Source organism: Balaenoptera physalus, assembly GCF_965194825.1.
Source record: "Balaenoptera physalus genome assembly, chromosome: 15".
In the NCBI taxonomy this organism is placed as follows: domain Eukaryota; kingdom Metazoa; phylum Chordata; class Mammalia; order Artiodactyla; family Balaenopteridae; genus Balaenoptera; species Balaenoptera physalus.
In genome coordinates, this window is record NC_138894.1 from 61821886 (window position 1) to 61838014 (window position 16129).

A 16129-nucleotide genomic window follows, 5' to 3' on the forward strand; every position below is an offset into this window, starting at 1 on the left:
ACAACTACTGACCCCGCGTGCCACAACTACTGAAGCCTGCGCGCCTAGAGCCCGTGCTCTGCAACCAGAAGCCACCACAATGAGAAGCCCGCGAAATGCAACGAAGAGTAGCCCCCACTCGCTGCAACTAGAGAAAGCCCGCGCGCAGCAACGAACACCCAACACAGAAAAAAAAAAAAAATACATAGGTCACTTCAAAAAGGGCTTGTGAGACCAAAACCAGGAGCTCTTAAATGCTGCAACCAAAGACTGAAGTTCTCCAAAGGTTGTGATCACTCAATTGTGCTGTGTTTTCCTGAGGAGATAGAAGCCTTAGCCACTCATATCCATGATTGGTGATGTGGGCAAGTAAATAAAATCTCCCAAGTTTAACCAAAACTAACAATCAAACAAACAAAAACTTATATACATGAAATGTAAGTAATTTAGTAAATTCAAAGGGAACTATTATTCATGGAATAACTGATACATTTGTAGATTTACTTATATTCTTCACTGTACCTATAATACCAAACGACTCAAATTATTGAAGATAAACTAATTCAATTGAATTATGGACTACTGTACTTATCACTATGCATAAGAAAGTGTAGAGCATAAAGAAGTAGAAAATAATATGGTTTTTATCCTCAAAGAGTTACCATATTTTGAAGAAGATAAAACTTACAGGGGTCAAATACTTAAAGATGAAACATGGAAGAATAATATAAAAAGATAAATTATAGTTAAAATGGAGGGGAAATGGGAGGAAATGCATCAAAAGGCTAATGGTGGTTATCTCTAAGGGATGAAGATTATGGATGTTAATTATTATTTACTTTATGATTTTATGTATTCCTAATTGTCTGAAATGAACATGTATTGATTGTAAGATTAGAAAGACAACAGTGTGTCTTTAAAAATGAAAAAAATTAATAAAATGAAATGAAATATAAAGAAATACCAAAATATACAATGCATATAATGGACTGCTAGGACAGAATATTGGGGCAGATTTCATGGAGGAGGTGGGATTTGTGATGGACCTTGAGATTTGCCTGACTCATGTCTGTGATATCTACATAGCATCTCTAATTTAGGAATCTGATTTAATTCCACAGGACACCTACCACTAATGTCTAATGCTATGGGGATGGTGTCACCTCCATGTGAATGGTGTCCCCTGAAGCTGTGCAAGGAGGCAGCACTGTCAATCATTCTATAGCATATCAGGGCTTGCAAGTTCAGGGTCTGATCTGTTTAAAAGTAGTTTATGGAAGTCATAAATATAAAGCACCAATAAATTTGTCATTTCCATGAGTATCCCTGCTGTACACTGTTCCCTTGTTCTCCAGTTTTAAATAGTTCCCAAATTTTCATGTACCAGCTACAAGTTTAAGTTCTCTCTTGCAGCTATTTATATCATGCTGCTTGTGTAAAATAAGACTCCTCATTCATAAAATGAGGATGATTAACAAAACCTTGTCCTACTTACCTGAAAATAGTTTCCTATTTGCAAAATGGGGCTAATAATACCTACCCTATTGATTTCACAGGGCTGTTGCAAGCATCAGAAGGGATACTATGTAAAAGCAGGCTGAAACTCAAAAGTGTTACACAAATCAGAGGCATCCCTATAGCTCTGCCTAGCACTGGAACCAAATCATTTGTGAGACAAACACCAAGCTGTCCACTACAATATGCTTGACCATGAAGGGGTATGATATTTACTAGTCCGTGAACCTACAAAAACGTTTGTGCTACATTTTGTGTTTACTGTTTTTATGAATAGCTATTTTTAAAGGAGCTGGCAAAAGCCTGTGCAACTAGTGTGACTACTTACAAGCCTGCCCATAAGTGGTCTAGTGTTTAAACCAAGAAGGTGAATTCTATTTCTCCTCTCTTATTCTGCTCATTTTCCCATTTCTTTCCACAAAGGGTGACATTGTTCAGAGCAGAATTGTAGATAGAGTACTTTTCTAGTAGATACTTTCTTTTTACCTCTTAGGCTGACTCCAGTTTGAATGCATTTGGTATGATCATTGGAATTTTCTTCCCAGAAGTGAAAGGGGTATTGTAATACTATTCTGGGGGATGAAATGCATTCTATTGCAGAAACCAGAAACCTGGATTCTAGTACTAGCTTTTGAGTGAGTTTAGGTCAATCACCCCTCTCTCTGGGGCTTTAGTCTCCCCCTCTATAAAATTATCTAAAAATTTTTCATATGGTTAATTTTTTTCTATAATGTAGTTGATTTGGGGGGGCAGGGAACAGCTTTATTGAGATATAATTTACATACCATACAATTCACCATTTAAAGTGTATAGTTCAATGGTTTTTAGGATATTCACAGACATGTGCAGTCATCACCACAGTCAATTTTAGAACATTTTCATCTCAGGGAGAAACCCCTATCACTCATCTACCCCTGCAAACTCCTCACCCCTACACCCCAAGTAACCACTAATCAACTTTCCATCTCCATAGATTTCCTATTCTGAACTTTCATGTAAGTGGAATCATATAATATGTAGTCTTTTGTGATTGGTTTCTTTCAGGTAGCATAATGTTTTCAAGATTCATCCATATTGTTGAATATATCAGTATTTCATTCCTTTTTTATGGCCAAATAATATTCCATTGTATGGATATATCACATTTGTTTATTCATTTGTCTGTTGATGGACATTTGGGTTGTTTTCACTTTTTGGCTATTATAAATAATGCTGCTATGAACTTATATACAAGTTTCTGTGTAGGCATGTTTTTGTTTCTCTTGGTGAAATTCTATGTTTAATTGTTTGAGGAACTCCCAGACTGTTTTCCAAAGTAGATGGACCATTTTACATTCTCATAAGCAGTATATGAGGGTTCCACTTTCTCATCATCTTCACCAATACTTGTTAGTATCTGGCTTTTTTACTTCTAGCCATCTTAGTGGGTGTGAAGTGGTATCTCATTGTGATTTTGACCTGTATATCCTTGATAACTAATGATGTTGAGTATCTTTTCATATTCTTCTTGGCCATTTGTGTATCTTCTTTGGAGAAATGCCTTTTCAGATACTTTCCCATTAATGTAATTATTTTTTAGAGAATAAGTAACAGGAGAGAGAAAACTATCTCACTGACAGATCTTTTAGTGCTTGAAAACAAAAATATAATTAGCTAAGCTAACTTTAAAGTCTTTAAACTTTTGACCCAAAGTTTGTTTTTAAGCATATTAGAAAATCTAAATTAGTCCTAAATCATATTGTTTTCCCATTATGTGATTTTTATAGTAGTTGCCCTATTAAAAAGGCATATATCATAATCAGTGTTCTACTTCAGCATTCTGTTTCATATGTTAAAGATTCTTTGTGAGGAAATATGGTTATTTTCTGTGATGGTGGTTCTCAAACTGTGGTCTGCCTACCCCTTGGGGTCACCAAAACCGTTTCATGAGGTCCACAAGGTCAAAACTATCTTCCTAATAACACTAACTATTATTTACCTTTTTCATTATGTTGACATTTGCACTGATGCTACAAAAGCAATGGTGGGTAAAACTCCTGGTGCCTTAACATAAATGACAGCATTTGCACCAAACTGTAATAATAGCCATTATATTGTTCTCTGCCAAGCACTAGCAGTAAACAAACAAAAAAATAAATTAAATTTCAGATGCCATTTTCACTTAAGAATGTTCTTGATGAAAATTAAACATCTCAATTTTATTCAGTCTTGACCCTTGAGTACATGTCTTTTTAATATCTGTGATGAAATGGGAAGTACACATAAAGCCCTTGTGCGGCATACTGAAATAGGGGGCTATGAGGAAAAGCACTTGTTCCTTGAGTTACAAGCTGAACTAACTGCTTTTTTCATTGAACACCATTTTGACTTAAAAGAATGACTGGTAAACAAATTATAGCTATTCAGACTTGGGTATTTGGTAGACATTTTCTCAAAAATGAATAAAGTGGGTCTGTCACTTCAAGGAAAACAACTGACAGTATTTGTTGCCAGTGATAAATTTGAGCTTTCAAGCTTTAGGAACCTTGTATCTGACACTGCGAACTTGACAGCTTCCCAGTGTTTAAAGACCTTGCCAATGAGATCAGTGGTAATATTAAAGAATGTGATTTTTTTTTTTTTTTGGTTTGTATAATATGTGTCAACATTTGGAAGATCTGCATAAATTCACGGAAGTTACCATTCAATATCTTCTGAATGATAATGCATGATGTTATAAAATCATGCATAGGTAAAATGTCCATTCAAAGTGTGAGATAGATAAATTGATTTTAATATAACAGCATATGAAAAGGTCAGCTTTTAGATTCCAACTAACCTTTAAGAAACTACAACTTGTCAAGTTTTGGTGTACTATCAAAGACTGTCCATAATCATCTGAAAAGACTGTTAAAAATTCTCCTCCTTTCCCAACTACCTGTGTGAGGTTAGATTTTCTTCATGTGTTTCAACCCAAACAACATATGTCAACAAACTGAATGCAAATATGAGAAGCAAATAAGAGAATCTGTTTTTTATTAAGCATGACATTATGGAAATCAGCCAAACAAATAAAAAAACAAATCAAATGTCACTTTTCTCACTGGATTTTTTTTTTTTGGAAATAATTATTTTTCATAAAATATATTTTGTTAACATATAATGGGTTTATTACATTTTAAATGAATGAATAAATATTTTTAAATTCTCCATTTTAATTTCTTAGCTCTCCTTAGTAGCTCAATAGAGATCTAAACCCCTATGGCCCTTAACTTTTTCTTTAGTAACACATTTGAGGAAAATACCATAAACCCCTCTGTAACGGTGGCTATTATGCAAGGAACAGTGTCATCTTAGTCTTTACTGTATTCCATGCACACAACACAAAGCCTAGCACATAGTAGTTACTCAACAAATACTTTGCTGAATTGAATTGATTGGAATTATGGCATTGATCTTCAGCTTACACTGTGCTTACTCATGTCTTGGAGTACATAGTTTTTCAGAGCAAGGATTTAATTTTGTTACAAAGCAAAATAACCACTCTTCAAAGGCATCAAAGAGGTAAACTTGACTCAATCACTGCCTGTTAGACATAAGGGGGAAAAAAGCAAATTCCAAAATTCAACTATGAAATTCATTCACTAAAATTTTTTTTTTGCTTGAAATTGTCAACAGCTATAAGTGCTGCGCCAGAAAGACTAGAGACAGGCTGCCTAGGTTCAAATTCTGGCTCCACTTTTTACCATCTTCGTAAATGGGCAAGTCTTTAACCCACCTGTGCCTCAGTCTCCTCATCTGTAAAATGGGATATTAATAGTTTTGTAGAGTTATTTTGTAGGGTTATTTTGAGAATATAATGAGTTAATATATATAACTCATTTAGAGTTTTATGTATTAGAATAGTGAATTTAGAACAGTGCTTGGCACTTAGGTTATCAATAAATTTTCCCTGTATTCCATAAAATAGGGGACATTCATAAAGTATTTATGTTGACATGGTATATAATTATTCATAGTGTGTAAAAGTACTTTGAAATTTTTTAAAAACCATTACATACATAGAGGATAATATTTGTATGATACACTCGGTGAACAGAGGGGGCTGCTCATGACCTAAGTTGAGTAGTCTAGAGATTCCTACCTCCCAGGACCTGCCTAGCTATCTCAAGGATGAGTGAACAATATCTTGGTACCACGTAACTCATTCACAGGTTGTAACGTTCTGCACAGCACATATACACATACCCACACCTACGCCAACACACATTCTCATATATAAACATAAATTTGTAAGTTCAAAACAAACACATCTTCATTCCTGTTCCCAGGAAAACTGTTTTGATCACAATAAGCTATTCCATGCTGTGATGACAAAGTAAATCCCAAAACTACAGTGACTGTTAGAGGCTGAATTGTGTCCTCCTCCTAAATTCATATTTGAAGTTCCAACCTACAGTATTTGGAGATAAGTATTTAAAGATAAGTAATTAAGTTAATATGGGGCTTTTAGGATGGGGCCCTAATCCAATATGACTAGTGTCCTTAGAAGAGGAAGGGACAGCAGGGATGTGCCCACACAGACACAAGGTCATGTGAGAACTCAGCAAGAAGGTGGCCATCTGCAAGCTAGGGAGAGAGGCCTCAGAAGACACCAAACCTGCCAGGCACCTTAGCTTAGATTTCTATGCTCCAGAACTATGAAAAAATAAATTTCTATAGTATAAACCACCCAGTCTGTGGTGTTTTGTTATGGCAGCCCTAGCAAACTGATAGAGTGACTTAACACAATAAAAAGTTTATTTCTGGGGACTCCCTTGGTGGTCCAGTGATAAAGAATCTGCCTTCCAATGCAGGGGTCACAGGTTCCATCCCTGATTGGGGAACTAAGGCCCCACATGCCGTGGAGCAACTAAGCCCGCGCACCACAACTAGAGAGAGAAAACCTGCACTCCACAACTAGAGAGAAGCCCGCAAGCCACAACGAAAGATCCCACATGCCCCAACTAAGACCCAACGCATCCAAAAAAAAAAAAAGTTTATTTCTTACTCAAACTTCAAAGAAGGTTGATGAAGCTCTCCTCCATTTGGTGACTCAGGAAACCAGGCTCCATCTCTTGTGACACCGCCATCTCAGTAAGTGGTTCAATCCCCACTACTCCCCATTGCAGAACAGAAGGAACCTATACACATCATTTGTGCTCACAGGCTCCTGGGAGGGACTAGCCACATGGCCATAACCTGACAACAAAAGGAAGCTGGGAAATATAGGGAAGCATATAGAATATAGGGTGAACACTATTCCTCTGTCACAAAACTAATTTATTTTGGGATCTGGTTAAAACAAATATAGTTCCCCAATGATCCAGATTGTCTCTTTTTTTTTTTTTTTGGCCGGGCCATGCATCTTGCAGGATCTTAGTTCCCCAACGGGGGGATTGAACCCGGGCCATGGCAGTGAAAGCACCGAATCCTAACCACTAGACCACCAGGGAATTCCCCAGATTGTCTCTCTTTTTTTTTTTTTTAAACAAATTAACGTTATTAAGTTACCACTTCAGTCCTTACATTGATTTGTTTACAAAAATATCAGTTTGAAATGCATTATTGAAAGTGAGTACACACAATAAATAGAAAATAAGGATGCATGGTGCTGGAGACATCTCAACCAACTTATCTTCATCTACTGCCCACTGTTGTAGACAAAATTTGACACCAACTTATTATCTTCATCTACTGCCCACTGCTGTAGACAAAATTTGACACGCAAACAGCATTTTTGAAAGAGCAGTCAAAGTACCGGGGAGAGGGCTGCAAACTATGAGAAAAGTAGCTTAAAACTCTGGACCACTCACCAAAAAAAAAAAAAAAAAAAAAATCACTGTTTATCTGGAAGCTAACCTCAGTATAACACCGAATTATCTACTACTACCCACAAGAACAATTTAAAAATAAGAAAAGTGCCAAGGAACCTTCATTAACAGTATTTTTAAGTCAAAGTTTTTACTTTAAACATCTGATGATTACTCAAATATCCTAAGCCATGAGGCAGACCCTAAGACCATAAGTTATAAATAGTCTGAATTTAATAACTTAAAAGTGATATGGTTAATATAATACACACTGCATGAGTATCTCAACCAACCTCTTTCAGGTGAGGTGATAACTAAAAGGTTTAAATTTACAGTTTCAATATCTGTTCAGAAGAGTGATGTCAGTATTCTAGCAATAGTGATGACATCCCATTATTGTAAATATGCTAATATACATATTACTCTGAATTACACTCGATTGAATTCTATGTACACGTGGTTCCATATTCCAAGTGCAAATTTTCAATGGTACGGGTTTATAATCAAAGCTGGGTTTGACAAATGCTTTCTGACTTCTGAAAGCAAATGATAAAAGTACTTCCTAAAAGTGAATAAACTAGTTACAAGTACGTGACCATTTCCTTTTTCTCTTTACGTGTGATGAACTTCATGAAGCATTAATTCCCGAGGTATATTTGTTTCTGGACCATACAGCTTACATGCTCTTCTTTCAAAGGCAGCTACCATCTGCTTTACAACTTCATCGAAAAACAACGTGGCAAGCTGAGAGTGTAGAAGTGAGCGAAATTCAAAAGAAATTGAAAAATCCAAAGTACAAGTTCTTGGGTAGCCAGGAAGACCTGGGCTAAAACGCCATACAGTCTCCAAATGATTGAAGAGCTTCCCATCAGTACAGGATGCCTTTACCAAATGTGGTTTCACCAAGGTTACCACTGATGTATAGCGCTCCAATACAGGTGGAAACCCAATTTCTAATCGTGTTTTGCAGTATCCAGATCTCCTTGATATTACATCTGATTTTTTGCACCAAGGAACAAAATGCTTGTAATCCTCCATTCCTGATACTACATCATACATTTCCTGCATAGAATATCCTATAATTCTTCTCTCTGAATATTCTTTTCTTTTGTTTATTAATGGTGCAGCAATTCTGAAGAAAGTTCTTGCATATATCTCCTTAGGCAGAACTGAGGTGTGTAGTGGAAGAGTTCTGCTCATCAGTATACCACAGGAAGCTAAATACCCCTCTCCGCCGGCGGGTCTCCAGTTCCCGCCGCGCGCTCTGGCCCCTTACGTAAGAACCACCGTGACCTCTCACTTCACCTCCCGCGCTGGAACTCTTCCCCGGATTCGCCGACTGCCGCCCCAGATTGTCTCTTAATCAGAGTAGTAACAGATCTATTTATCCCCCGTGGAGTACAGGGTTTTATTAGTATTTAATTACAAGTAAATGTGAATTCTTTCCATTGTTTAAAAAAATACATGCTGATTTGTTTCCTTGTGTTACTTTAACCCTCTTGAGATTTCTTTTATGGTTTTGCTTTCATCATTGAGCATGTATTACTTTACACTTCTGTTAAAATATAATTTCCAATGAAAAGAATCTCTTGACCATCCTTAGGGAATATTAAGGAAAATTGAAAAACTCACTACTTGAATTCATATTCAAGAACACTTCTGGTATCAAATCCCAACTCTTCAGACTATCCCTCAAGACCCTCCTTCAATAATCATCCCACCCCTTCCAACACACACACACACACATACAAACACACACTTCTTTAGCTCGTTGTCTTCTTTGAAAACAGGTTTTCTTGCTTCCACCAAAACTAATTTCAATTCAAAACAAATTAATATCCATTTGTTGACACACTATATCATTTGTTGTCAGCCACTTGATAAACTGTTAGCAATAATTATGTTCCAGATTCTCTGAAACAGTAATAATTTTAAATGCTGTAGTTTTTTTTAATCAAATCACAGATTGTCATCTTTGTTTTTATCCATGATCATCCTGCCTGGAGAGCTTCCCCTCTTGGATCATTTGAGTCTACCTTATCTACCAATGAAAAGTTGAGGACAACATAAATTTCTAGTAATAAGGTCATACATAGCTAAGTAAGCTATAATATACTGAGATTAAGTGGCTAATGAAAATGCCAGCAAGTAGACTCAATCAACATATATAAATAGATATAATAACAATATTATATAGGGTTTATTGACTGCTTACTATATGCATGGTGCTACATGATTTTATATCCACTACCTTATTTATTTCAGGCCATAATCCTATGAAATAGGTAAAATTATAATGCCCAATTAACAGATGAAGAAACTGAGGCTTAGGTAATTTGCCAGGTTCAAACAGCTGAAAAACGATACTGAACCCAGAACTGACTCAATCACAATGCTATTCTCTCCTATAGATATAAGAATAATTTAAAATTTTAGAAACTAGAGGATAAAAAACACTAGATATGTATAGTGGTTGCTGCCAACTGAGCTCAAATGTATATCCGTTGAAAATATGATTTTTTAATTAAAAATTGGGAAAGTACAGGACCTACTGTATAGCACAGGGAACTCTACTCAATATTCTGTAATAACCTATATGGGAAAAGAATCTGAAAATGAACGGATATATGTATATATATAACTGAATTACTTTGCTGTACATCTGAAACTAACCCAATATTGTAAATCAGCTATACTCCAATATAAAATAAAAATTAAATTAAAAATAAAAATTGTTCAGATAAAAAAACTGGGGAAGTACAGAAAAATATGAAACAGGAAAGAACCTACCCATTATTCTACCATCCTAAACCAACAAGTTAATAATTTGGTATATTTCCTTCCTATGTATCTTCTATGTGTACACGTACACAATTTTGCCTTCTGCATTGTTTCCACTTATTATAACATAAGCCTTTCTCCATTAACTTAAAAGCAGCTTGAAGTTTTGTAAGTTAGTATTAGTTTGTGTTAGTTAGGATAAACTTCAGCTGTGAATGAAGGAAAGCCCCAAACACCAGTGCATTAAAGTTTATTTGTGCCTCAAATAAACGTAGGCAATTTAGGGCTGGCATGATGGCATCATGGGACCATCAGGAGCCAAGCTCCTTGAATTTTGCTTCTTCTCCAGCCTCAATATGCAGCTTCTACACTATGACCCAAGCTGACTTGTCTATCCCCAATTACCAAAGTCCCAGTCCATCAGCAGAAAGGAGAAAATGGAAGGAAGTAGCAGGCTACCTCTTTTTAAGAATGCTTCCTGGAATTTTTTCACACTATATTTATGCATATACCATTAGCCAGAACTCAGGTACACGGTCACATCTAACAGTGAGGGAGGTTGGGAAATGCAGTCTTTTTTCCAGGTGGCAACATACTTGGCTTAAAATTAGGGGTTCTACCACTGTAGAATAAGGAGAGACTGGATTCTGGAGAACAACTAGCAGTCTCCTTGTAGCTGAGTTCTTTTTTCTTTCTATAAAAATTAAATGGATTTTTTAGTTTATTTATAATCCTCAGTATATTGTAAGCTCTTTCAAAACACTATCTCTTGAATTAGAAGGTATATGCACTCTCTATTTTTTGCATGCCTCTTCCCTCCCCAATATCTAATAAAATACTTGACATACAACACAAACTCAGAAACAATCTACGTTTTTTTCTTACTATAAAGAGAATAATAATTTTTTTCACTACCTAGTATGTCTTACACATTTTATTTCATTACATCCCATTTTCCCTCTATAAGTACATGTATTATTCCCTCTGGGCATATGCAGAAAGTCTTCTCTGACTTACATAATAAGGAAGGAGACTCAGAGAAAAACAATTTGCCTGAAGTTATACAGCTAGTATTTGGCAGGACTGTCCAACTCCCAGATTCCTCTATGCTTTCTATAGCACAGGGCATCCAAACTCAGACATCATCAGGAAGAAATAAACAGTTCAGAGAAGCAGGAATTTTCATCTATAACAGGGCAATCTATCAGTGATAGCTATTGGAATCACTGATGCTATGAGTCACAACCAATGACTATCTACCAGAGAAAAGCAAAATTCCTTGAGTTTTAAAAGCTCTTTTAATTTTTTGCTCTATATCAGATTATGTTTTCTTTCATTGTCTTTTTTTAATCAGTTTTCCCAGACATGATCATCTGGATTAATCATACTCCCAGGTTTTTAAAATTTTTTTCTTTTTTATGATAATTATGTTTTCTTAATAAAATCTTAAAATTGTGCATTTATTTATTCACACATTCACAAATACTTATTAGGGACCACTAACTACGTTCCCAGGACTCTGGCTCTGGGGACACAGGTGAAAGAAACAGCACTTATTTGTAAACAGCTCACCTGGCAGTGAAACAGACAAGTAACCAGCAGCAACAATAATAAATTGCACTTGTATGCCTTAAGGGCAATACAGAGGTTCGCTCTTCAGCCAGCCTAGGGGCGTCAAGGAAGGTTTGCCATAGGTGACTCTTAAGGAAGATTTAGAACTAATTTAGAAGCAGAGTCCAAACTCAGCCAGGCAAAAAAAACTGTGTGTGTGTGTGTGTGTGTGTGTGTGTGTCACAGAGCACAAGGTAAAGGCATGTAGGGGAGAGAATGTGGGACACTGAACAAGTAGTTGGCAAATGCTCCTGGCAGTTACCGAATTCTTCATGTTGCCTGAGAATCAACCCAGAGTTTAACAATGCATATTTCTGGCCCCGAACCTCACGGTTTCTGATTCTATAGACCTCAGACAGGACCCAGGATTTTTTCTGGTCGCACCACACAGCTTGCAGGATCTTACTTCCCCTAGCAAAGATGGAAACCTCACCCTCACCCTCAGCAGTGAAAGCGTGGAGTCCTAACCAGGGAATTCCCAATAAGTGGTATTTTCTTGGGGATGGTGCAAGGACAGCATTTTGAGAAACACTGAAGAAGTAAAGGATGTGGGTGAAGGCAGGAGGTAAGGCTAGTAAAGCAGGCAAAGATACAACCCGTCTGGCTCAGGAGTTTGAAGTATACTCTGGCGGCGGGACAGAACATTTTAAGCAAAACAGTGAATGACGTGACTAGATTGTTGTTTTATAAAAATAATTCAAGGTCTAGTTTTCAGGAAAGACCATCTGGGAGACTGGGGACCTTAACCAAGACACTGAGGATAAAGATGGAGAAATGAGAATGTTTTTGAAAGATATTTTGGAGGTAGAACATCCTGGATTTGAACTTGAATGTGGTGGGGGGGAGGGGTGACTGAGTAGGCAGAGCTTAGGATACTTTCTGAATTACTGCAAAAACTGGAAAATGGGTAGACAGATCAGTCTAAAAATAAAAAGACAATTACAGCATGAGGCTGAGAAAGTCCAGTAAAAATATTGCTAGTAAATTTTAAAATCTTTTTTATCTGAAAAAAATATTAAACCTGTGTTTGCTTTAGTTTCTGAAACTTAACAAATAAAATCACCATTGAATGTCATGAGAGTTTCCTAAAACCAGGCATTATAACCTCAGGTTAAACACTCGTCCCAAGCAAAACTCTTCTATTTCAGGCATTGTCTGATCACTCCTTCTGGCACTATAGGGCACCTCAAAAGAGGATCATTCTTCCTTTCCTACCTATGGGGGAATGAAGGAGAAATTAATTCTCTGTCCTGGAGCAGACGTTTTCTTCCTGAACTATGTAAGAACGTTGCTAACTCGTTACAGAATCAGTCTACAGGTGTATAAAACGTGCTGGGTGCTTTTAAAATTTGTTATTTACATTAGTGGGTCACGCATAAAGGTATTGATAAAAGGATAAAATCCACTCATATTAGAAATACATATGCATGAGAGAGTTTCTCAGAAATAAAGGATATTGCTGGGCTTCCCTGGTGGCGCAGTGGTTAAGAATCCGCCTGCCAGTGCAGGGGACACAGGTTCGAGCCCTGATCTGGGAAGATCCCACATGCCACAGAGCAGTTAAGCCCGTGTGCCACAACTACTGAACCTGTGCTCTAGAGCCCATGAGCCACAACTACTGAGCCCACGAGCCCCAACTACTGAAGCCCACGTGCCCAGAGCCCATGCTCTGCAACAAGAGAAGACACGGCAATGAGAAGCCCGCACACCACAACGAAGAGTAGCCCCCGCTCGCTGCCAACCAGAGAAAGCCCGCACGCAGCAATGAAGACCCAACACAGCCAAAAGTAAAAAATAAAATAAATAAATTTATAGAAAAAAAAATAAAGGATATTGCTCCTGGAAGCTGGTAAGACTGCCTTCATGTGATTACCTAAGAAAAGAACGTTGTATCAATAATTTTCAAGTCAGGGCTTACCACCCTGCCATGGTCACAGCCTCAGCAGCCGACAGGGACTGGATGAAGTGTTTATGGAGTAATAACTGGCACTAAGAATAAAACAGACTCATAACTAGAAGGGTCTCAATTATACCTTTATGAGTCAGACTAGTCATTCTGGTTTGCCCATTATATAGCGATAGGACCTGGTCAGGCTGGCAGTCACAGGAGATCCGTAACCTTGATCCCAGCAGCTGAATGTTGTCTCAGGTTCTTACTTATGGAGAGAAAACGATAGCTACTTGCTCTTTCTCAAGAACATTTCATTTGCTTTTGTTGGTAGAAAATTCTTGACAATCAGACTTGCCTACCACCTCCTCCTATGCTCCCATACTCTTAGAAGCAGAACCATAAAGACTGGATTCCTTGCCATCAAGGAGCTTACCATCTAGGGACATAAAAAGGTCATGTACACAAAGTGCCAGGCAATACTGTGATATCTAACTCCGAAATGATAAAAACAAAGTCCATTAGGACTAAAGAGGAGAAAAGGATCACTCTGGGGTGATCAGGGAAGTTTTCACAGAGGATTGGAGCTGAGTCTTGACGTGTACAACCTCTGCTTAATTGAATTCAGGTATCTGTTCATATTAGTTTTCTATTGCTATGTAACAAATCGCTGCAAATTTAGCAGCTCAAAACAATATTTATTTACTAGCTCTTAGTTCTGTAGGACAAAAGACTGGGCAGGCTCAACTGGGCTCTCAGCTTAGAGTATCACAGGGTCAAAATCAAAGCGTTGGCCAGGTGGGGCTCTTTTCTGGAGGCTTTTGGAAACAATCTGCTTCCAACTTCATTTGGCTTGTTGGTAGAATCTAGTGTCTGGCAGCTGGTTGTCATTCAAGGGCCACCGTCTGCTCTTAGAGACCACCCACCTTCCTTCTCACATGGCCTCCTCCATCTTCAAAGTCAGCCATGGTACACTGAGTCCTTACACTTCGAATCTCTGCTTGTTCTGCTACCGACCAGAGAAAAAGCTCTGCTTTTAAAGGGCTCTCTATCTTAAGGGCAACTAATTTGGGGCCATAATTATAGCTGCTTCACACCACTACTTATATTAGTTTTGACTGAATAATCAGGGACAGGAATCTTGAGGGATACCTTTAGAATTCTGCCTATTCCATGTTATTCTGTAAACCTACCTTAAGGTGTCTATCAATTCAATAATCAACTGGCCACTTATTAAGCACAGTGTACCAGTTATGGTTATACTAAGTGGAATCTTAATTTTTGTTTGAAAGATTTTTCAGGTGCTTCAAAACTTGAAGTCCACTCCAGGTTTAAACAAAAGCAAAATATTTTCAATAAACGAATATAACATATTTAAATAGTATTTCAAAATATTTCAGTGAAGACGTATAAGAGCATTACTTAGGGAGCTGTTAAAGCAACACACACAACTTTCTGCCTCATTTCTGTCCATAGGGAGAAGACTGCTTCCTATTTTGCCCACCCTCACCCCATTCATAGAGAATCACCACCATAATGACTCAACGTCATCCATTTCTTTATCCACAATCTTCTCTCTGTTCTCTTTTATTTCTGGAACTTTCACATACATAATGCCTTCCTATCCATTACGCCTATGAACATTTCACATACACTTCGAGACTTTGCCCAAATCCTGCTTTCTCCATGCTTCTGACCATACCTACATTTTTCTTCTGTGCAATCCATTTGGCAATCAGTAGTATCATTGGGCTATTATCACTTCTATTTCAATCGTCATTTATACATACATATACACACACATATATTTTTTAAATTTTCAAATGACAACGTCTTTTTTTATATTACTCCAAAGTATTCAGTGCAGGAAAGGCATTGAAAAATATTTGTAGTATTACTAAATTGCTCTGACTGGGAAAATCTGACAGTTGCTCATGATTTACTGCTGTTGATATTATCTACCTAGTTGTTAGATTCCTTAAATATTTTTAAACTAATCAGCGTTTTAACCAACAAGCAATCACCTGGTTGTGGCTGCGGCCCTGTGTTTTCCATTTATGAAGAGGCCTTTTTTCTGACGCTTGTAAGAAAGCAGGCAGGTGTCACTGGCAAAGCCCATTAACAATACTCAGGAAATAAAAATAGAATCTGGGTAATAAAATAAAGTCTAACCTTTTTTTTTTTTCCTTTCCTTTGTGCTTAGTCTGGTTTCACTTGCTCACAGGGTGCCGTGTGCAGAGGCCCTGCCCCCGGCACCTCAGACCAGAGATCCTGGTGCGACGTAGCTGCACCCCACACTTCGCTTCGGCACCGTGTGCAGAAGCCCGAACTGCACCCAATTCAAGATGGCGGTGGCAGGCCGTGTGCAGAGACGCTGCGCCCGGCACCGCGCCCGGCTCCGCCAACACCTCCGCCCACTCCCTGCGGGAACTCCACTCCCTTCCGTTCCCCCACTGCCAAGCTCTCTGTGAAGCAGCCCCGCCCACGCCCACGGCCTGTCCTGAGAGCGTGTGCTCTAGCGCGC

The 16129-nt window shown here is 37.8% G+C and overlaps 1 protein-coding gene and 1 long non-coding RNA gene across 3 annotated transcripts; both read right to left on the minus strand.

Annotated features, from left to right (window-relative positions):
- Positions 1 to 425: 425 nt before the first annotated feature.
- LOC309644268 lies at positions 426 to 15871 on the minus strand. 2 transcript variants are annotated; one of them, XR_014254330.1, is made up of 3 exons: positions 15778 to 15871; positions 6524 to 6714; positions 426 to 5926 (listed from the first exon to the last, which is right to left on the minus strand). It is a non-coding gene; the product is annotated as an uncharacterized lncRNA (long non-coding RNA). The 2 variants fall into 2 exon arrangements; XR_014254331.1 differs by having other exon boundaries at positions 6524 to 6731.
- LOC309644238 (coenzyme Q-binding protein COQ10 homolog B, mitochondrial) lies at positions 6993 to 8572 on the minus strand. Its single transcript, XM_082427901.1, has one exon. It carries the CDS (start codon positions 8523 to 8525, stop codon positions 7938 to 7940), a length of 588 nt encoding a protein of 195 aa, XP_082284027.1. The 5' UTR covers positions 8526 to 8572; the 3' UTR covers positions 6993 to 7937.
- Positions 15872 to 16129: the final 258 nt, after the last annotated feature.